The 21,968-nt window shown below is 49.0% G+C and overlaps 5 protein-coding genes across 5 annotated transcripts; 2 read left to right on the forward strand and 3 right to left on the reverse strand.

Annotated features, from left to right (window-relative positions):
- Nucleotides 1–37: 37 nt before the first annotated feature.
- sakA (mitogen-activated protein kinase HOG1) lies at nucleotides 38–1,654 on the reverse strand (the record flags this gene model as incomplete). Its single annotated transcript, XM_024822264.1, has 9 exons — nucleotides 38–140; nucleotides 199–382; nucleotides 437–515; nucleotides 585–941; nucleotides 1,002–1,101; nucleotides 1,157–1,200; nucleotides 1,260–1,389; nucleotides 1,494–1,541; nucleotides 1,599–1,654. The coding sequence occupies 9 exons, from the start codon at nucleotides 1,652–1,654 to the stop codon at nucleotides 38–40; spliced, it is 1,101 nt and encodes a 366-aa protein (XP_024682668.1).
- A 3,378-nt stretch (nucleotides 1,655–5,032) lies between these two features.
- Nucleotides 5,033–6,978, forward strand: gpaB (guanine nucleotide-binding protein subunit alpha gpaB). Its single transcript, XM_024821227.1, has 6 exons — nucleotides 5,033–5,565; nucleotides 5,645–5,990; nucleotides 6,061–6,189; nucleotides 6,253–6,382; nucleotides 6,440–6,678; nucleotides 6,748–6,978. Exons 1-6 carry the CDS (start codon nucleotides 5,439–5,441, stop codon nucleotides 6,845–6,847), a joined length of 1,071 nt encoding a protein of 356 aa, XP_024682669.1. The 5' UTR covers nucleotides 5,033–5,438; the 3' UTR covers nucleotides 6,848–6,978.
- Nucleotides 6,979–9,186: 2,208 nt separating this feature from the next.
- On the forward strand, nucleotides 9,187–12,235 carry glpV (glycogen phosphorylase; the record flags this gene model as incomplete). The annotated part of the gene is made up of 9 exons (XM_024824880.1): nucleotides 9,187–9,356; nucleotides 9,422–9,434; nucleotides 9,496–9,531; nucleotides 9,591–9,652; nucleotides 9,703–9,806; nucleotides 9,868–9,945; nucleotides 10,005–10,282; nucleotides 10,336–11,769; nucleotides 11,825–12,235. The coding sequence occupies 9 exons, from the start codon at nucleotides 9,187–9,189 to the stop codon at nucleotides 12,233–12,235; spliced, it is 2,586 nt and encodes an 861-aa protein (XP_024682670.1).
- A 54-nt stretch (nucleotides 12,236–12,289) lies between these two features.
- On the reverse strand, nucleotides 12,290–15,067 carry P174DRAFT_441354 (ATP-binding cassette long-chain fatty acid transporter PXA2). The gene is made up of 4 exons (XM_024827291.1): nucleotides 14,346–15,067; nucleotides 13,643–14,279; nucleotides 12,691–13,588; nucleotides 12,290–12,631 (listed from the first exon to the last, which is right to left on the reverse strand). The coding sequence occupies exons 1-4, from the start codon at nucleotides 14,853–14,855 to the stop codon at nucleotides 12,553–12,555; spliced, it is 2,124 nt and encodes a 707-aa protein (XP_024682671.1). The 5' UTR covers nucleotides 14,856–15,067; the 3' UTR covers nucleotides 12,290–12,552.
- Nucleotides 15,068–15,270: 203 nt separating this feature from the next.
- On the reverse strand, nucleotides 15,271–19,804 carry P174DRAFT_406436 (putative cell wall biogenesis protein Mhp1). Its single transcript, XM_024824103.1, has 3 exons — nucleotides 19,353–19,804; nucleotides 16,369–19,233; nucleotides 15,271–16,294 (listed from the first exon to the last, which is right to left on the reverse strand). Exons 1-3 carry the CDS (start codon nucleotides 19,402–19,404, stop codon nucleotides 15,633–15,635), a joined length of 3,579 nt encoding a protein of 1,192 aa, XP_024682672.1. The 5' UTR covers nucleotides 19,405–19,804; the 3' UTR covers nucleotides 15,271–15,632.
- Nucleotides 19,805–21,968: the final 2,164 nt, after the last annotated feature.

Consider the following 21,968-nt stretch of genomic DNA (forward strand, 5'->3'; position numbering starts at 1 on the left):
GTCTGCGCTTCATTTCAGGTGCACATGGTGACCACTCTTACGCATAGTTCTGGTGTGCTTGAGCCACACCTCCTTCCATGAGCACCTGGCCAGCGTCATTACCCTGTTCGATGTTGTGGAAGTCGAGAATCTCCGAGTACCTGCACGTCTAGTGTTAGAAGCCAACGAGACAGTATATTCAACCGAGGTTCAGCATACATCATAATCTTCCAGGTGTCCACGGGAAGGTCGGCGTCATTGAACGACCAATCGAACTTCTCCTCAGCCTCGGGCTCATCGGTAGGGTCATGGTAGGGAGAGAGGTATTCGTGCGCAAGTGCTTCCCCGGCGCGGATCCTCTTCTTTGGATCAAAAACGAGCATTCGCTCCAGAAGATCGACCGCTAAAAGTTATCAGTACCCTATGAGCTCCTATATCCCCAGATGCATAAACGTACCCTCAGGATCAGCGTTCTTGAATTTGTTGGCAAGAGGTTGGCGTTCGCGCTTAGGTAGGGACTTGACAAATCGCAGGGTCTGACAAAGTTCCCCGCATTAGCCAGAGTTCGCAATAAGTAGCAGTCGGAATGTCGGTGTTCCACTCACATTCTCACTGCAGATAGTTTGAATCACATCGTCTGGCGGAGTTCCGAGCAGTTCGGTGATGATAGAGAACTGGTTGACATGGTCCTTCCCGGGGAATAAAGGCTTTCCATCCAGCATCTCGGCAAAAATACAGCCTGCACTCCAGATGTCGACTTCCACGTCATATTTCTGCCATGTAAGCATAATTTCAGGGGCTCGGTAGTATCTCGTCGAAACATAGCCGGTCATCTGAGGGTCTTGGATACGAGCAAGGCCAAAATCGCAAATTTTCAGATCGCAGTTTTCGTTGATAAGGATGTTGCTGGGTTTGAGGTCACGGTGGACGACGCCTGCTGAGTGAACGTATTTCAGACCTCGCTGCAGAATAAATGGTTAGCCTTCAAGTACTGTCTGAACGAGGGAAAAGTCGAGGCACACCAAAATCTGATATAGGAAGTATTGAATGAACTGTTTCTCCAATGGTCTGGAAGTCAAAAGTCGGTGGAGGTCGGTCCCAAGGAGCTCTGTGACAAAGTAACTGTCCACCTGTTAGAATACTGCAACAAGCCCTAGGCTTCGAGGGGGCCGCATACATGTCCTCGAGAGGGGAGATGAAGATATCGCTTAAACTAATGATCTACCAAGGGAATCAGAACACAAATGTGGTGGGATGTTTGCAGTTGGGTGGCCACAAACGTTCTCATGCCGTAAGTGCTTCAACAGCTTCAGCTCGCGGTATGTTCTCTTCGACAAGACAGGAGTGCTGAAAGGCTTCATGATCTTCTTTACAGCCACGGGTTGGCCTGTCAATTGATCTCTTGCGGAGCTATTGTCGCGCGATACTTATTAGCCCATGTGAACAGGCCAAGGGAACCTGACGGCATTGGTTGTAGATGAAAGAAGGGGTATGCCGTGTTCTGCCAACCATACCAGACAAGTCCAAAGGCGCCCATTCCCACCGGTTGCAGATCCGTATACCTGCGATCTTGTTAACACAATTGATATATTGAAGTCTCCTGATCGCGCGCACTGTACCTGCTGGTGATCTCGAAGGTGGTGCCGAAAATCTGGGCACGCACGAACTCGGCCATTTTGGATAATGGTGGTGGACGGAGTACGTCTGGGAATGCAGGACACCTCTCTAACAGTCTCTCCGATTCTTTGGCTCAAGGATCTCAAAATAGTGGAAGATTAACGAATGTATGGAGCCGACAGATGAGGATGTCAAAAACCTATGAAGGAAGGGGGAAAAAAAACAGATGCAGTTGAAGTAACTGCGTAGTCGCGCTCAGAGAGGAAGAGAGGGGAGCGAGGGCGGGCAAAAGCCGTGGCAGCCAGTGGCGCCTAGCAGGTGTGGGGAAGCGAGGCCTCCTAGTCCGCTCAGTTCGAGTCCCAGGAAAATCAAAAACAAGGACGATGACGTCCGCGACGAAAAGTGAGCGTAGTCGAAAAAAGGCCGGTGTGTTTTCGGCCCTAGTGGGTATAGTACCTATCTGTCTAGACCACAACGATTATTAGGTCCGGCCAATTGGTTGGAACACTGTTCCAAATTCAAGGAAAAACGGCACCATCAGGGTATCATCATCATTATAACGCTGCATAAATATCAAGAATGCCATAAAGATCGTCTGGAAAATAGATCCACGCTCGGAACAAGAGGGGCCTATGTTTTTATCTTTTCTTACTCCGTACAGCCATCTGCGGTCATGAATGCGTGCTATCAACAGGGATCACATCTAGTAACCGAAAAGCAAGTCTTCTACGGAGTATACAGGTCCCTATCAGACTCCTCAACATCATGTCATTGTATTCAGGTTTGCGTTGCTGATGACCAGTATGTCATCTGCGAATAATAATCAGTCAACTTAGCACTATACCTCTCTATAGGCGTCAGGTGCCGACCTGTAGATACAGTCGCATGTCGTCCATGACGCAGTCAGGCAGCTTATTAGAAATCCCCAATGCTGTCCATATTCAATAACAACGCAATCATTCATCATGAGCATAATCCCAGCAGAATAGCTGATCGAAAACAACAGTCCCTAGTACCTTAAGACAGACAACGAGCACAATGGAGCAAGCAGTGCCCTTCCAACTCCAATCACACATTCAGGTCTTCAGACGTCTTCTTTTCCTCTTCACGTCGGCAACGAGGGTAAGCATCACCCAGTAAACAATTCATAATCTTCACAAATGATCATCAATGGCAATACCTTTTCCTCTGAGTATATCACCAACTGGGACAACTGGGATTCGAGATGAGGTTTTAGACCAGACCCAGCATCTTGCTTTGTGATAGATGTCATCATAGTGGGGCTGATCCAGTTCTAACCAGTTCCATCAACCAGGAGAAATCGACTGGGCTGTACCACACCATCATGGAAGAGCATAACACACAATTAAAAGAATCTTGTATGAGAGTCCTTATCGGTTGATCAAGTGCAGTTTAGACATGCGCTCAACTTAAGGATGTTTAAATTATATCATACTCATTATTATGAAAGTAGATAGAAACCTTCCAGATTCAATCCTACGTTAGCTTCATAAGTCATGCTCCTATTCTATCAGGTACCTATTTTACTGTGTTAGCCCCTCATCAGGATCATTCCGGGTTTTCACTCGGTCAAGGCGTTACAAGATCGATACTAGGTACCAGGTAGATGTCTCCTATCTAGATACGGTAGAGGGAAGCGCGCTTAAGTATTAGTCTCGACTAGCAAGTACACAAAGAAATATATCCTCAATAATTACATGATGAGGATCGCAATAATAATCAAGCACAGACTCAAAATATGGATCTGCCCCGAACCCCTTTTCGAAGATGTGCAAACTATTTTTGAATCTCTCCTGCCCCCTTGATAAATACTTACCGTGAATCAGCTTTTGCTTCAGCAATCACGGAGGACGACTGATCTAGTTGCTGTAAAGGTCCGGAGGGACAGCGTCCCTCTTTTGTTCGATTCTGGTGTGTACCACTGCATTACAATCCCCTCCGTACAGAGCCGTTGCTATTGGGTACGGAGTACGGATACTCCAAAATAATAGCGCTGCATCAAAATAAAGATCAAGGGTCTCAGTCATGTCACTTTGACCGCTGCAAACACCAAATTTAAAGTTCCTGTCTGTCATCAATAATAGAGTCTTCGCCATTTGCATCCTTGACTTTAAGAAGCTAAGTAGAAAATGCATGGCATAGCTTGTGAAACCCTCCAAAGGCACTCTGCCAGATATATGTACCTTGGAAGGCAGAGCTTCAACTCACCAATCGGGAATGATTGAAGCATAGCCTCAGTATTATTTCGATGCGCCCTGGAATAGCAATCCGTATTACGCCTTGGGATGAGGATCATCTAGGTACAACGCGCGAGGGTTGGTGGCTGTATCGGGACGTACGGTAACGTATACCAAGTCACCATGGTCTAAGCAGTAATACATAGAGTACTGATGCAAGTAGCAATTAAAAAGCACCAGAGAAGTACTCCAATAAATCAAAAGCAATTAAACATTAAGCTTGATTCTCTCAATCACTGCTTCGTAGAAGAGAACAGATCCTTTGAGAGGTAGATGCTGATTATGCGCCTAGAAATAAGGACTGATCAGCTTCCAGTGTTCCGCCATGACAGCCAGACCAGCCTGTAATACCTGCGTTTTCAATGCCTTCGTCATGAAAGAGTAAGGTACCTCCTACCTGCCTTAGGTACCTAGGTAAAGGTAAGTAGGTAGGTAGTCGCTTACTCTGTTACGGAGTAAGCATCGATGTTGAAACTGGCAAGCCTGATGCTGTGAAGTTATATTGGACCCTTAGAATATCTAGGTAGGTACCCTTTTCCTGCTTCACTCTAAACCAGTGGACAGCAGCACAGCCGGAATTTAAAGCATCTCATTCTCTTTCCTACCTTACATTAGGTGACTGTCAGACTTTTACCTGGCGCAGTAGACATATTATTTACCTACTAGTACTCCGTAAGCTTTGCCCAACCACGTTTTTACCAATATTACCCACTCAACTCCTTCTCAGGCTCTCCTCTCTCTGCCATCTCCACTTCAACCTGTCTACTATGAGTATATGACGATTTGGAATATCCACAACTGGGTCATTATACCCTGATACTGATTCTCCAAAGCCACTGCAGACTCACGCTTAATATATCAGATCTTAGTGTCTATCACGTTAAGACATCTGCCATTATTGCAGCTACCTAGGTAAATACCTTGTACCAATTACTTTACCATCATTCTTAGTACTTCGCCTTCGACCCATCCTGATTGCTTACATGATCTCACTTTGAGATCCGCTCTCCATCCACTCTTCCCGATCGACCTTGACTACCCTTTTTAGCGTCGGTTCGTCACTCTCACACACCTGTCTGCTCCGCAATCGAGTCCTGTCACCCCTCACCCCAATCAGTCTACTCGCGGAGAAAAAGCAATAGGAGCTTGGGCTCTTTCCTCACCGACCGAAGCAACATTTCCCTTAGCCTTATTACCTGTGTCACGAGTCACCACTGCCGTCCCACAGCCTGACGGTCTTCACTCTGTACTCGCTTCTTGCGCCTTTAACGAAGACCGGAACTGCTCGCCGTTGCCCTGCAGCTCACTATACCGCGTTCAACTTATTCTTCATCCTCCTCCCGTCGGTCGCAACCATCGTCGAACGCTACTTACCCGTTAATTCCCGATTGCCTGTATACCTAGAGTTCAAAAGTCGGTTTCAACGCCATAGGGGTTGCGCGCAAGAGGCTGCCTAGTTCATGAGTCCTTCCCCGAGTGTCTCGGGTGTCAAGTGTCTCATTAATTGATGCCGCTTACCTGTGCTGGCAGCTAATGCTTTAGGTCTTTCCGCTGTTCTATACATAACACAAAACCTGGCCGAAAATGGGGTCATGTTTCAGCACAGAGTCAGCGGGGGATGCGGAACAAAAGAAGCGAAGTCAGGCCATTGATCGCCGGTTAGAGGAGGATTCCAGGCGACTACGGAGAGAATGCAAGATACTTCTGCTGGGTCAGTTCTGGATTTGCCTGAGTATGATAATGGTGATTGTGCCGTGGGCTAACGGGAGCTTTCCTTTGATTTGTGACAGGGTCCGGAGAGAGCGGGAAATCTACGATTGTCAAACAAATGAAAATCATTCATCAAAATGGCTACACGGTGGAGGAACTTGCGTTATATCGTTTAACCATCTACAAAAATCTCCTAGATTGCACCAAAGCCCTCATCGGAGCTTACCACCAATTCAACCTCCAACCAACGAGTCCCAAAGTCCGCGAATTCATCGAGTTCCTTTCTGAATACAATATCGACCCGGATCCAAACACGCCTCTAGATCCTCGAATTGGAGATGCCGTCACCTATCTCTGGAATGATCCATGCACGTCCACTGCGTTAGAGCATCAGAATGAATTTTACCTGATGGATTCTGCGCCATAGTAAGTTCATTCTTTTGCCTTTTGCTTCTTGCCTTTTAGAGATATGCGCATTGACTCAATCTGCGATTAGTTTCTTTGAGGAAGCGAAGCGCATAGCGGCTCCTGATTATATTCCGAACGTGGCGGACGTGCTCCGTGCTCGAACAAAGACGACAGGTATCTATGAGACAAGATTTACAATGGGCCAGCTCAGCATACAGTACGCGACTGTCTTCCAAGATATTGTCCCTGTCCCTAGTCTAGGCTGCTAACGAGTCCGTAGTATGTTCGATGTCGGTGGTCAGCGCAGCGAGCGAAAGAAGTGGATCCATTGTTTCGAGAACGTCACATCGATCATTTTCTGTGTGGCATTGAGTGAGTACGATCAAGTACTGCTAGAAGAGAGCAATCAAGTAAGTCATTTTCTGTGTTTACTGAACTATGGCTTTCTTCGTTAACCATCTCTAAAGAATCGAATGATGGAAAGCTTGGTTCTTTTTGACTCCGTCGTTAATTCACGATGGTTCATGCGAACAAGTATTATTCTTTTCCTCAACAAAGTGGATCTCTTTCGACAGAAATTGCCCCGTTCGCCCCTCAGTAACTATTTTCCCGATTACTCTGGCGGTAATGATGTGAACCGGGCTGCCAAGTATCTCCTGTGGAGATTCAACCAGGTCAACCGAGCGCACCTGAATCTATATCCACAGTAAGTACCTTCTTCGGGCCAGTAGGTCCAGCTCAGGGAGGTTGACAGACTGAGTTGACCTCGTGACAGTTTGACTCAAGCAACCGATACCACGAATATTCGCCTAGTGTTCGCTGCGGTCAAGGAAACAATATTACAAAATGCCCTGAAAGATTCGGGCATCTTATGATCTTTCTCAATCGCTTCTCGACCATTCCAATCATTCCATTATTGATCTCCTACGTCTTATGACGAGCTTTATCGCCAAAGACACCACATTCACCAACTCACGGCTACGACTCTGCTTTGATTCTCGTTTCAATTCCCCGTTCTTCATCTTGATACTCTCTTATGTTTGGCTGAATGCATAGGCGTTGTGGTGCTCTGCTATTCTTGTCTCGCGTCATTGTGTCAGGCGCTGGGCTGGGTCATACTTTTTGGATATTTGTGGCATGGTGTTTCTTCTTGGTTTTCCGGTGGCTTTTTTCATGGGCAGCAAACTTATTTTGCATTCGGTCGACGACGATTGGCTCTTGGTCTGCTTTTGGGATCTGATGCCGCATATTACCTTCAGTGAAAAGTTGGCGGCCTCGGCACGATTTGCATATATCAAGTGTGAAGCCTTATACTATCATTGTTTATGCTTTCAGACACTTTTATCTACTTTGCCCGCTATGTCTTACCTTTTGCTTCTGGATCTTCCCCTTCATGCATTGCCCGGCGGTCTACTTCGTTTCAGTTACCGACGACCATCCCGATTCCTTCCTCTGTGTTTATAGTGCGTGCAGCGTCTCTTTGCATTGGCCTAATTCTTCTTGCTCTGATAATGATCTTTATCCTCTCATTGCTGGTCAGTTCATCTCTATGCGCGACTGAGATCTGACCACACTTCGCACACCTACCTAAGCTGCCTCTGCATGGTCGTCAGACACAACGCTGAGATAAATCAAGCAAGTCCGTGATGACGTGAAGATATGAGTCTTATCTTTGAAGGGAATACCAGTCGTCCCTCAGAAGCCATCATTGTCTTTCTGACATATGAGGTGGCGATCTACGACAGCCTCGGTTGCTAATTAGAAACAAGGTTCATTTGACTGTATTTATGATATATTAATACCACATCAAATTCTTCAACATACTGAGAATTCTATATTTGGTTTCAGCGAAAATAGATTGGAGGCCCAAGCATACTATAAGGTGACTACAAGACCGTTGATCCCTTGGGCCTGCCCAGCCTGAACGTCTACTGGGTACGCACGTACTCCATCATTAATGCGGGGATCTCCACATCCCAGAGTTGAGACGATATGATCTGGTGAACACTCCTCAAAGAGGGGGACCTACCTTACACGTCGAGAGCGTGCTCTTTCAAAGACACCTTGTTGGGTTAGGGTGAGCACCTCTTAAGTTCACCGAGCGACTGAAAACGAGCAATTTTTCGGTCGCACAGTGGATAGGCTAGTTCCTCATGAACATTCACAAATCTTAAGGTTCAATGGTTCCCCGCCATGTCCTGATAAGATGGTGTAGGCGTCATAGCTTCCTATGTAGGTACGGGGTACTCTAGGTAGAGCATAACGGTGGGCCCTTTTCCCCCTTCTTGAACAAGAGAAATCGCTACTCCGTGGTGCTAATCACTTTCCCCTCGCTCTTACAACTCTCAAAGTACAAGTTGTCACACTCTCTTTTCCGAGTCAATCCGTCCATCATCGTACCACTCCCCACACTAGGTACTGTCCGAGTGCCCAAGATGTTTTAAAACAGGATTTCAGAAGCTCCTGCAAGATGCACATCCTATCTGCCATGAATTATTATTGGTTGAAGCTCGTGCTGTTGGTAACAGTCCATGATGGTCTAGAGTTTTATTGGAGGCTCACGTGTGTCCATTTTGCAGTTCCATCCAGTGGACTGATACACTAGTACCTATGATAACGTCTGTTTCTCTCAATGTACCTTAGTCGACGTAAATGAAGTGCATCTAGCCTACTATCCACTACCCCAGTAACTACTACCGGAAATATGTTGGCTCCTCTTAGATTACTGACGGCGCTTCATTCGCGCTGAACCTCAGTGATGCTCTCTCAACCCCACCATCATTGATGTACCATCACGTCTCTACAACAGATCAACCCAAGAGGTCTCTATCCCGGCCATATACCCTGTCGTTTTGGTGTTTCTGTTCCTGTTCCTGTCTGAGCTCACTTGGCTAAAGCCATGACCTCTTCTTCTCTCTTCTCTGCCTCTTTTCCCTTCCCTCCTCCCCTTCTTAAATAACCCCTCCTTTCTACCACTCTACCATACCTTCCCATCCTTGGATTCTCGGTCGCTCGAGCGATCCTTCTTTTTAAACCTTGCTTTTATACAGTGGCATTGATCCATTGCCTTGTACAATTCTAAGGTCTTATTCCAACTGCGGCGATATAAACTCCATCCAGTTCTGGATCTGGCGTTCTTCTGCAGCACCATCATCATCAATAAAGCTGTCATTCTCCAGTCCCAGATTCTTTGGTAATTCTTCTCTCTTTCACAATGTCCAATGAACGTCGCGAGAGAAGGCCCTCTGTCGGAGCCCCGATGCCCCTCCAAGGCCCTGTCGGCCCTGGCTTCAGCCGGCCGAAGCACAAGCGCACCTACACCGGTTTTGGACCTGCAGAAATTAAGAGCGTCGAGGCCAGTATTCCAGAGCCATTGAGAGAAGCGTAAGTGTGTTCTTTTCGCTTCATTGAAGCTATTGTGTCACTAATATTTCTCGACGCTGATTCAGATGGAAAAAGCATGTAAGCGAACAGGCCCATTGATTGTTTAGCTGAGGAGATTCATTGATGGTTATTGTGATAGTCTGCTACGGGTTTCACGAACAAGGATGAGTTTGAGGTGTGCTTTCCGCGTGAGCAATCGGTGCGTGAGCATTGTGGGCTAATCATCAGCCATAGAAAGAACTGGTCCGTCATGTGGAAACCACACTCGCGCGGTCGCTGTACAATTGCGATGAATTGTGAGTGTATTTCATTGGGCTCACATAAGTCGTTGTCTAACTTCCTCCAGGGCCGCGTATTCGGGCACTGCGCTCGCTTTCAGAGATCGTTTGATTATTGACTGGAATAAGACGCAGCAGCGTCAATCTTTCGCCGACCAGAAGAGGGTCTATTGTAGGTGCTACTGCTTGGACATCCCAATCTGCCTCGTGGAAATTTGCTAAATAATATGTAGACCTTTCTCTTGAATTTCTCATGGGCAGAGCATTAGACAATGCGATGCTTAATGTCGGGATGAAGGATGCTGCCCGGGGTAGGTCTTCACCTTGCAGGACCGTTCAATTAGAGAGTAAATGCTGACATGTGGAAAAGATGGGTTGAAGGATCTCGGTTTTCGAATTGAGGACGTCATCAACCAGGAGCATGATGCCGCTCTGGGAAATGGAGGCTTGGGGCGTCTGGCCGCGTGCTTCCTTGATAGTATGGCGACACTGAACTATCCAGCCTGGGGCTACGGATTGCGGTACAGATACGGTATCTTCAAACAGGAGATTGTGGATGGCTATCAGGTCGAGATTCCTGACTACTGGCTCGATTTCAACCCCTGGGAATTCCCCGGCACGATATCACTGTTGATATCCAATTCTATGGTTGGGTGAGAACGTACCAGGATGAGAACGGCAAGACCATTCACTCCTGGCAGGACGGTGAAGCCGTTCAAGCTGTGGCCTATGATGTCCCGATCCCAGGATATGGGACTCGCACGACGAACAACCTCCGACTGTGGTCGAGCAAGGCAGCCAGTGGCGAGTTCGATTTCCAGAAGTTCAATGCCGGTGACTACGAGAGTGCAGTCGCGGACCAACAGCGTGCAGAGACTATCTCAGCCGTGCTTTATCCCAACGACAACCTCGAGAGAGGAAAAGAGCTGAGACTGAAGCAGCAGTACTTCTGGTGCGCTGCCTCGCTCTATGACATTGTCCGGAGGTTCAAGAAGGCAAAGAGAGCATGGAGCAAGTTCCCAGAGCAGGTTGCAATCCAGCTCAATGACACCCACCCTACGCTTGCTATCGTTGAGTTGCAGCGCATACTGATAGATCAGGAGGGTCTCGAGTGGGACGAAGCGTGGACAATAGTAACCAAGACCTTTGGCTACACAAACCATACTGTCCTGCCGGAAGCGTTGGAGAAATGGTCTGTGCCTCTGATGCAGAACCTACTGCCCAGACACCTCGAGATTATCTACGACATCAACCTGTTCTTTTTGCAGTCCGTGGAAAAGAGGTTTCCCAACGATAGGGAAATGCTGTCCCGCGTATCCATTATCGAGGAATCACACCCCAAGATGGTCAGAATGGCACACATTGCCATCATCGGATCGCACAAGGTCAACGGTGTTGCTGAACTGCACTCGGACTTAATCAAGACGACAATCTTCAAAGACTTTGTGAAAATCTATGGACCAGACAAATTCACCAACGTCACCAACGGAATCACTCCTCGACGCTGGCTCCACCAGGCCAATCCGCGCCTATCCGACTTGATTGCTTCGAAGCTTGGGGGCTACGACTTTTTGAAAGACCTGACACTTCTCGATCAGCTCGAAGCTTATGTCGACGACAAGGCCTTCCGATCAGAATGGGCAGAGATCAAGACTGCCAACAAGCTGCGACTCGCTAAGCATATCAAAGACACCACGGGCTACAGCGTGAATCCGAATGCACTGTTCGACGTCCAAGTAAAGCGGATCCATGAGTACAAGCGCCAGCAGCTCAATATATTCGGTGTCATCCATCGCTATTTGACCATCAAAGCCATGTCGAAGGAGGAGAGAGAGAAACTCGTGCCCCGAGTGTCTATCTTTGGCGGGAAGGCTGCACCAGGTTACTGGATGGCTAAGACGATTATCCACCTGATTAACAAAGTTGCGGCAGTTGTGAACAATGATGCCGATGTCGGTGATCTACTGAAAGTCATCTTCATTGAAGATTACAACGTCAGCAAGGCAGAAATCATCTGTCCGGCATCAGACATTAGTGAACATATCTCCACTGCAGGCACAGAAGCCAGCGGGACCAGTAACATGAAGTTTGTTCTCAACGGGGGTTTGATCATCGGAACCTGTGATGGAGCTAATGTAAGTCTTACTCGATCTGCCCTCTTCGACACGTCTGCTAACTGTGGCCGTCCAGATCGAGATTACGCGTGAGATTGGGGAGCAGAATATCTTCTTGTTCGGGACATTGGCGGAGGATGTCGAGGAGCTCCGTCATCGCCACTTCTATGGCGAGTTCCAGCTCGATCCTCACCTGTCCAAGGTCTTCGAGGCGATCCGCAGCGATATGTTTGGTGACGCCAGCAACTTCTCTGCGCTCATGTCCGCAATTGCCGAACACGGCGACTATTATCTGGTCTCTGACGATTTCAATTCATACATCACAACGCAGGAGATTGTGGATGAAGCGTTCAAGAACCAAGATGAATGGATAGCTAAGTCTATCACTAGCGTGGCGCGGATGGGATTCTTCTCTACTGATCGGGTGATCAGTGAGTATGCGGACAGTATCTGGAACATTGAGCCTTTGGAAGTCAGAGATGATTAACTGCGTCACGACTGAGCAAATTCGTCATAGTGAATAGGCACACTTTACGGTTTTTGATTATTGCATGAATTCTCTGATTCTTTTTCTGATTCGATTGACTGGATATGCTAGAAAGGAAACCACATGTACACCTAGGCGTGAGCAAACACCGACAGATACGCTCATTCGCAACGAATAGAAATGCAAGTAAGCTCAAGTTGCAGACTATCGCAATCAAACAGAAGTATGAAATCGAACGTCGGTCTGGTCTATACCGAGAAACTAGTCAAAGAGCCATAATACAGTCATATATGCTATATATCAACCCAACAATGGATCTATGCAGTAGTCAACTCCGCCAAACGTCGCTGCAGCTCCGGAACTGCACGAAGATGAAGGTCCAATTCTTCTTTCTCGCTGTGACGACGATTCTAGTCAGCATCACGTAGGGAAGAACAGGTTATCAGATAACTTACTCTTCCAACTGCAATCTGCGCTCCCAGTCCAGTCCAGTAAAGATGTAGCCGCCCTGGCCATCAAACTGCAGGATCTTCTTGTGGTACTTCCAGAGACTGCGGCGATGCGAGACCGTCATGAGGGTGGTGCCCAGCTTCTTTGCGGTCTCGTACATGACCCGTTCGATTTCAAGGGTGACCGAGGAGGTGCATTCATCTAGGATAGCAAATTTAGGGCGGTGGTAGAAGAGTCGCGCCATGGCGATGCGCTGCTGGAGCCCGCCGGAGAGGACATCGCGCCATTCCTCCTCGGCGTCCCAGCCGCCCGGCCGGTCGACGACAGAGGCGATCTCCACGATGGATAGGATCTCGTAGAGTTCTGCGTCTGTGACGCCCTTGGCGCGCATTTCGCGCACGCCGTCCGGGTAGATCACCTGCTGTCGTAGAGTGCCACGGGACAGGTAGGGCCGTTGCGGGATGTAGAAGATCTCGTCGAAGCGGGGCTTCTTGACTTTGCCGCCGTAGACCGGCCAGAGGCCGCCGAGGATGCGGAAGAGGGAGGATTTCCCGCAGCCGTTGGGGCCGACGATGAGGAGATGGTCGCCTGGGTGCACGGTGAAGGAGAGCTTGCGGACCAGAACGTCACCGTTGGGGGAGACGATGGGGACATCGGTGAATTCAATCGAGTCGCTTTCCTCAACCTCGCCGCGGCCGGACAGGACGGCGGCGTTTTCCTCGGTGGATGCCGAGGAGACGAGCTTCTTCTCGAAACGTCCGGCTTGCAGGTCCTCCATGACCTCGAGGAGAGATGAGACTCGTGCTGTGTGACCGGCGAGTTCGGAGATCTCCTTGTACGAGAACATGAGACGGCCAAAGGCGTCCGATGAGGATAGTAGCATTCTGCGGTTTGTGACAAAGCCTGTTTATGTCTGTTAGTTTCGACTGAGGCAAGATGTTCGGGGGCAAAACTCACTTTCTGTGCGGTCTGCCATAGTCTGTGTGATCTGGCCGGGAATGCGGAAGAAAACGGGCATGCTACACAAGATCAAGCCTAGAGCTCCCCAGAAATACTTGATGACAAAGTCCTCCATGAATCCGTGATATAGTCGTCTTCGTAATATCCGGTTGACGTGCTTAATGAGGGTGAAGTACCCTTTGTCCAGGGTGTCCTTCTCGGCCTCTTGGCCGTGATAGAGGGCCACCTCCTCACTGTAGTCAATTAATCTTGAATGGAGGAACCGGAACTCGCCCTCCAGACGCGCCTCATCAGCAACATATTTGCCAAATGGCGGCGTCAGCGCCCGCATGACGTTTGCAGATAACTGGACCAAGAGGCTCATGATGAACAGGCCTTCGCCTCCCACGCTCTTCGACAGCGAGTAGTTGTATATCACCATGTCCAGGATCGGCTTCGCTAAATTAGAGTATAGCTCCGCCAAGCTGTCGGAGAAGCGAGAGACGTCGACCGTGATCAACTGGTCGGGATTCTTGACTCGGTCGTCCAACGCCGAGATCGCATAGAACGTCATGTTGCTGAGATACTTGTCGTGGATGTAATCCGTGAGACGCTTTCGGTAGCTGAGAGCAAGCTTGCACTGGTGATAGGAGAGCTAGGGCGCAACCAAGTATGTCAGTCAAACTCCGATCGCGACCCTACGAGACCAGCAGCAACTCACCATCGAGTTCGTGAACGTCGCTGGCACCGCAACAATCATCCACCATGTAAGACCCAGCAGGAAGTCCTTCCCCTTCCCTCGCACCAAACTGCTCACCAACCTCCCGTCCAATTCTGCCACATACAAACTAAGCATTGTCCGCAACACCAAAAAAACACTATGCCCAACGAGCAACCGAAACTCCTTGCTCTTCCACCCCGGAATCACAATCTTCAGCAGCCGGAGTAGGTTCCGAAAGAACTCGCGGTTCACCTCGACCCTCTTCCGGGGCGGCTCGTCGCCATCCCCCAGACTGCTGGTGCCAGGTCGCTTGCGCAGGTCGACCTGCGACCGGGATGCGGCCTTTTGCTCGGAGATGGCATTGTGGACACGCTTGACTAGAGCGACGAAAAGAGCGAGGTAGACGGTGCGGGAGATCTGTTTGCGATGGCGCAGGTAAAGGGACGATAGGCTGGAGAGAATCTGTCGGATAGAGCGCTCGGGCGGGAGTAGTTTGGACTGAGCGGCCATGGTGAAACTCGTGATACTAGCACGAGATGGCGGCCGAGGCCGTGTTTCTGTGGGGGTGGAAGGAAGCACAGACGGAGATGATAAGGTGCTTGAGGGACTATCCAGGGTCGGCGGAGGCGAACATGACCATACTATTATTGCATTGGTCTCCGGAGGATGGTGATATAGAGATAGCTGATGGCGAAGGGGGAAAGAGAAGATGGGTAGCGTAGTAAGAGGATGGATGGTGGATGATGGAGGCACTGGCACGTGAAATTCCCCAGTTAAAACAGGTGTGATTTTCCGGGGAACGCAAGCACCAGCACCGCAGAACCGAGGAAGCACACTCCTGTGGTGGAGATCACCCACGCAACCCACTCAAGAGACCCATCGATGATTTCAGTGCTAAGATTAGTGGGAAATGCGATTTGAAAGTCTGAAATCCATAATTTTCTTTGGATAGTTATAACAATTTGTGAGATCAGACCGACTATGGTACAGTGGATCTTTAGACCTGGCAAACCATCCAAGCCTATTGCTGTTCAACATGCCTCCGACTATGACAGAAGAGACTGATCGAGTATATACGTGGGCAACATCAGCCAGATAACTCGGATATATGTACAAGATTCATCAATCGCTCTGAAACAATGCAATATGAGAAGATGAAATAAACAATCGATATGAGACATTGACAATCGAGTAGCGCTGTTCATCATTTACAGCAGGCCATACTCAAGAAGCAGATACGCAAAGCAGAGAGACGGTCGTCACGGCTATTCGTCGCAACCACTTCTCTTAAGACGGCTTCTGGTTCGCCTCCAGTTGTTCTTTGATAGCACCATTGGGCTTCGGGGATGCAGTCTGCTTGCCACTATTGATCTGAGCGGCAATCTGAGTCTGTCGCCATTGCTCAAACGCCGCCGTATCCTGTTTCTCCATAGCCCACAGTTCTTCTACGACAGAGCCCATTTCTTCAAACGCCTTGTCGGCATTTGCGCCCTCGAAATGAGCCCGAGTTTGCTCCTCGTGCAAACGGTCAAGCTTGTTTCGCAGAGCTTCCAAGTGAGATTCACCAAGGGAAGCCGATGAAGGGTCGCCATCGCCTTGATTCATGGACGGACTAAGGAAATCACGGCGAAGATTCTGGCCAAGACGATGAACATGACCTTCTTCCGAAGTCATCGCGCGCGCATGTAGGGACGTAATTGAGCTAGTACGTGAAAGACGAACGGCATATTGGTCGGTATCATCATCATCAACAGCGTTCTCGTCGATAGTCATGCCGAACAGTTGGCCACCGCCGGCGGGTGCGGCCGCCGCATCGTCACCAGAGATTTGTGAGCTAGTCTCTTGAAGGGCAGATACGACAGAGGCTGGCTTAACGCGAGTCTCTGGGTATTCGTCCTCAAAGCGCTGAATCATCCTATGCAACGTAAAGTCAAGGAACTGGAGTCGGCCTGCAGTCGATCATTGGTTAGATATGTGATTACATGTAAGAACAGAAATGTACTATGGATGAGGAGGCACTCACGATAGTTCGCGTCATTGCCGGCTCGATCCTCACGAACAAGAGCGGACTGGATCCGGGTGCGGATGTTGCGAGCTGATTCAAGCAAATTCTTGGACATATCGCGCGGCCTTTGAGGAACAAATGACCTCGACTTCCTATGCCTTGGTGTAGTTGTACCACTGGGAGGGGCGGATTGGTCCCCGAGCATATCACGATGGTGCAGAGTGCCTAAACAGACTTCCAAGGCCTTGACAACTCCCGTGCCTCCGATCACATAGTCCTCGTCAGGAGCAGGCTCATCCTCATCTTCACAGATGTCGTCGCCAAGGCCACCATGGCCGACAATGTGCTGTAGAATTTCAGGGACAGGGACAGCCGCACGGGCGGATGAAGGATCCGCTGGATCTGAGAGTTCTTCTTCAATGGCACCTCGTTCCAGATTCTGGAGACAATAGGCCACGATCTGGGAGGCAAGGGCCTTGACGACTTCATTGTTTTCCGCACTTGGAACTTCAATATCCACTGCAATGATGGTTCGAGACACGCGCACTGCCGCCATCAAGGAAGCATAAACGGCGCAAGCCTCTTCCTGAGTGGCAGGGTCAGTCGCAACGGCTAGTTTTGCGATTGCAGGGTTCTCCAGAATGTTGAGATGGCAGAGACTGGGGCACTCAGGAAGGATCTCGGCAAGAGCGATGGCATGATCTGCTGAAAGATTGACGTCGGCAAGATGAATGCGTTTGAGTGATTTCATCATAGGAAGGAAGCGCCTGAAAGTTGCCAATGCATCAGGCTTGCTGGAGAAGAGATCCGGGTTATGAGAGAAGTCGATGAACCGGAGATTATAGAGACATGTCAGGCGCTGAAGAAGAGGGTGAATGACAGATGGAGTCAAGGAGCAATCCGCAAGACTGAGGGCATAGAGCGGGAACTCTCCTTCAAGAGCGGAAGTGATCAAGTCCAAATGATCACGAATAGGGTTTCCACCCAGATCGAGACCTTCACACTTCCCGGCTTCCAGATAGCGAACAACATGTTCCAATCCCTCTCTGGTAAGCTTGTTATTTGCAAAACCCAGCCTTCTCAACCCAAGTGTCGTTGCAGCTTCACAAATTCTCTTCACATCTTCCGTCGTGGGATTACACTCGCTGAGTAACAGTTCTTCGAGATGGTCTCCGCCAAATCGCTGAGCAAGTGAATTAGCAAAAATGGTCGTCACTTCAGTGACGGGCTTCAAGGGGTTTGGAGACGTTGACAGCGATGTAGCAAAATCATTTGCTGAAAGGGGCATTCTGGGGAGCGGGATCCCGGACAGGTCTATAGCTTTCAACGACTTTGCGAGGTGGACGAAAAGGCTGATATGACGCCAACCCTCCGGGCCAATCCTGGGGTTATCTTTCAGAGACAGCTTCTCAACGACACAGAACCTATCCTCCTTTCCTAGCGGAGGTGTGTCAGATTTCTTAGTTCTTCTGCGCCTTTGTCTCATTTGTTCGATGGTCTTGGTAGAGAGCAAAGCGGCCAGAATAGCCCTCACCGAGGCGTCGTTTAGCGCACACTTTTCAAGGATAAGCTTTCGGACAGGCACAATAGCGAGCCAGTCGCAGAACGTGGCCATATCTTGCGAGGTCATGGGGAAGTTGGTAAGGTCAAGCACGGCAACAGTGCCTGGTGACTCCGCTAGTGTTGAGGAAGGCGAGGATATCTCATCAACGATCTTCTTAAGCACGGGCGTCTCACGCAGCTGACAACAGCGTCGATAAATACGAACAGGGTCCGTCGTCGGATGGCTTTGTGTTCTGGATCGAGGAGTTCCAGGAACAGCAGATCGAGCATCGTCCTCGTGATCTTCAGCGCGCAGCTGCAGGGGTACAGTCCCATTCGCCTCGGCCTGCCTTCGTTTCCGTTCCTTCCGTTCCCTTCTCTCCTCCTCTGAGCGCTTCTTCTTTTCTTGCTTTCTTGTCGGCTCCTTAGTTTCACCATTGGGTTTGGCCTCACTGGGTGGCGTCTCCGACGGCCCAGGATGCTGCCGAGAAGTACCATTCTCCTGGCGTCTTTTCTCCTTATCCGCAATATCAGTTTGTGCTCGTTTGGAATCGTCCCTATCTTTAGACTTTGAGTTCGACCTTTTGGCTTTCTGGTTGCTCGCCTCAGTGGGACTCTCCTCGTCTGATTCCCGTCGCGATATCCCAGCGATCTCAACATCTACACAGAAAGCAACACGACGCAATTTCTTTTGGTCGAGGTCCGGAATCTTACACCTGTCCCTGTCATGATCAATGTTCATCACTCGGCGCTCACAGATGGCCCCGTTCGCTACCACCTTTCCAGAAGAGGAAAACTTTCGAAAGGCACTATGGAGAAAAGATGGCCCCTTTGGCGACGTAGAGACAAGCGGAGTGTGTTCGTCCCTCCTCTCTTCCTCCTTGTCCTTGGGAGAATAGGCTGCTCCAAAGGGGTTGGGCATATCGAGCTTCGACATCGGTGAGGTGGCCTTGGGACTTGGCGACTTCATGGAGGATTGTGAAGGAGGAGTAGACCCTGAAGAGAACTTGGAACTTATACTAGAAATCCATGAATTCCTTCTTCCTGTGACCGAGCGTGGTGTGCTTCTCTGGGGTGTCTGAGACTGTTCAACAGCCTTGTTCTCCGCCGCTTTCTCTTCTTTGTCGCTTCCATTCCATGTCGCAGCTCGGCTTCCGACGTTCTGGGCATCTTTTGGAGTTTCGTATGCAGGAGAGACAGGTTCTCGCGGGGATGGGGAGGTGTTTGTTTTAGAGGAAGTAGTGCGCTCTACTATGCATGGCTGCGCGGCAGTGGATTCTGCATCAGCGCACGATCTATCACTGACTTGGGAAGAAGCCGATTTGCAGCGGGACAGATGGTCTGATGAAGCGTAGTTAGCGTCTGCTGGTTTTCAGAATCCAGACTCCAGACGCAAGCGTTTTGGCCCAACAGAGGATCTGGATCAATAAGAGAATGCGTCGGGCGGGGTCTAATCGCACCTTTCTGCGAATGATGGAGCCAGCTCACATCCACAGTCTCAACCCCTTCCATTATGACCTGTGGCTCGCTGCGGAACTGAATAGATGTTGATCGTTCAAAGAGATGATGTAGCCATTAATCGTCGGGTGGTGAGGAAAGATCGGTATTGTCAGGCGACAGGGCGCATGGTCCGCTCTGTCGGAGATAGTATAGTAAGGAAAGACGGTATTAGTTTATTCTGACGAGGTTTCGTTTATACTCGCGACTCGAGAAATCGATCAATAGTGACTAGAGATGCAGAGATCGCTTCGCGCGGTTACAACTTAAAAGCGGCGACGGTATGAGTATCCCATCATCCAACAACCGCGCAACGTGGGCATGGTGACAGGTAGAGATATGAAAATCGGGTCTCGAGATGCAGAACGGAGAACGGGTGAAAGAAGGAGCAATATCAATCAAAAAAAAAAAAAAATGAGACAAGTGAGGGGTGCAGAGGATTTAAGAGGAAAGGGAAAAATTAAGCCATACTTCTTAGAAGACTAGGTAGGAGTAGGAGGTGATGGCGATCAGGACGGTTCAGCAGGCTAGACTTAAGGTAGTTCGCTGGTAAGTTGCTAGCCAAAAAGGACCCAGATCAATTGGTCTTCTGGCTGACCCAACACCGGTGGAGTGAAGTGGGGGGAGACGATCCTGGGGAGCAGAAATGCTGAGGTCACGACTCCGAGAACTACTTAACTAACTAGTAACTATTAATTGGTAGACTACTCTGGCAGTGTATGTATGTAGTTGGCAAGGAGTTGCTGAGGATGTCTAATAAAGATGCTGGGAGACACCGAATGTGTCTGTCTCACTCTGGGTAAAAGTAAGGCAGGTACTATGTACCTTTTATCTGTCTTGCAGTTACTGGTCTGTAGGAGACTGGTTAGGTGAGCATCCCCTCCATAGAGTGCTTGTGGCTTGAAGTCCTCCGCCTCGCCCTCAACAAGGAGACGTTGTACAACTGTATCACTTCTGTACTGTCGCATACCCCAAGTAAACTGCCTTGCCTTACCAGAAATATCTACCTAGTCATCTACTCATATTGTTTAATTCATCATGGGAAACAAACCCTTACTTGCTGTCTACTCCTCCTTGAGTCGGTGCAACCCGTCCTACTGTACAGAGTACGTGCCGGCCTAAAGCTCGCCACCTGACAGTCCCAAGTCAATCCGCTGATTCCGCTCGAGTGCTTTGGATAATATTACCCACTAGACAGGACATCCCTCACACGACGAGCCGCCAAGGCCACACAACCATTCCTGTGGGAAATTGGTATCCGTCTGGTAATATTATTAATTGTGTCTTGCGCAATACCACGATACCAGCGTGGAAATGAGGCTAGAGTTTGTCCACAGTACGCACGTGACGTAGCCTGTGTGCTAATAAAGTGGAACCCATCGTCATTCGTCCAAGCACACGCATGAGTGTTGCCAGTTGCTTCTCTTCAATCCATTTACGACTCAGGGTCGAGTCACCAGTTCACCAGAAAGATGCCATTCTATGAAGCTCTGCAAGAATTGTACGAGGCGAGGGAATCGACCTGCCGTGTCAGTACGTAGTACCCCGAGGCTGAAGGATGGAGAGGACCGACCAGTCCGCGTGATCATAATTGAGTGGCGAGAATACTCCGTAGCAGTGAAGAAGTAGATACTCCAGCCTTGGTTATTAAGTGCTACCTGCAATAGAGCAAGAGCCAATGCCGGCTTTTACCCAGCTTCAACTCACAATTTGTTCATGTATTCCACAAATCCTTTGATATCATGGTTATCCCAGTTCTTGTAAAAATGAGCAGTATTGGAATGTATGCCATTATCCAGTGAGTAATGCAAGAAGCCTGTACATACTTGGGAAGAGTCACCCGTCTTTCCTACATATATATATCTCTCTCTCAAGCCATTGAGTACGATTATTGAATATGCACATTATTTTCGGTACCAGTATGTCCTTTACCGGGTACACTAAGTAGTCACTGAATCCTCCACCGCCTCTCGGCACAGAGACGAACAAATTGACACTGTTCTTTACCATGTCTATTAGTGACATGCAAGATCTTAGACCTCAATAATGCCCATCAGGGAAATACGCTCCGAGCGTTCTCCGAATGTTCGATATGTCCAGATTAGGGTAAGTAGGGGTCCACACTACAACCTAAGGCATGCTTCATCGCTTAGCTCGCCAATAGTCTCCTATGCATATGATCCACAGTAACCCAATAGCCCACTGACCAGGCCCACAATATTCACCCAGGTATCCTGAGGTACAGCGCAGACGGTTTGGGCTTTAGTACGGATATGTTCTAATCGCGTAGCTTTCGATTTGGGTCCTACTAACTGGCAGCACCATGTTGTTTTGATTACTCGGCTGGCTACCGGGATCGAAAGCCTGGCATGTCGACACATTACCGGAGCAATTAGAATGGTTCAAACGATTGATTCCCTTGAAAAGAAAACCCTGCTAATTGCTCCGAAAAAAAAAACCCCAAGGATATCCCAGACGTAAAACATGCGCTCGTAGTAAAGGTCCCATCAATTTACACTCGAGAAAAACGCCGATTTGGCAGAACATAGTTCCCTTGAAAATTGCTTTTTTTTGGGGTT

Source organism: Aspergillus novofumigatus, assembly GCF_002847465.1.
Source record: "Aspergillus novofumigatus IBT 16806 chromosome Unknown P174scaffold_4, whole genome shotgun sequence".
Classification (NCBI taxonomy): domain Eukaryota; kingdom Fungi; phylum Ascomycota; class Eurotiomycetes; order Eurotiales; family Aspergillaceae; genus Aspergillus; species Aspergillus novofumigatus.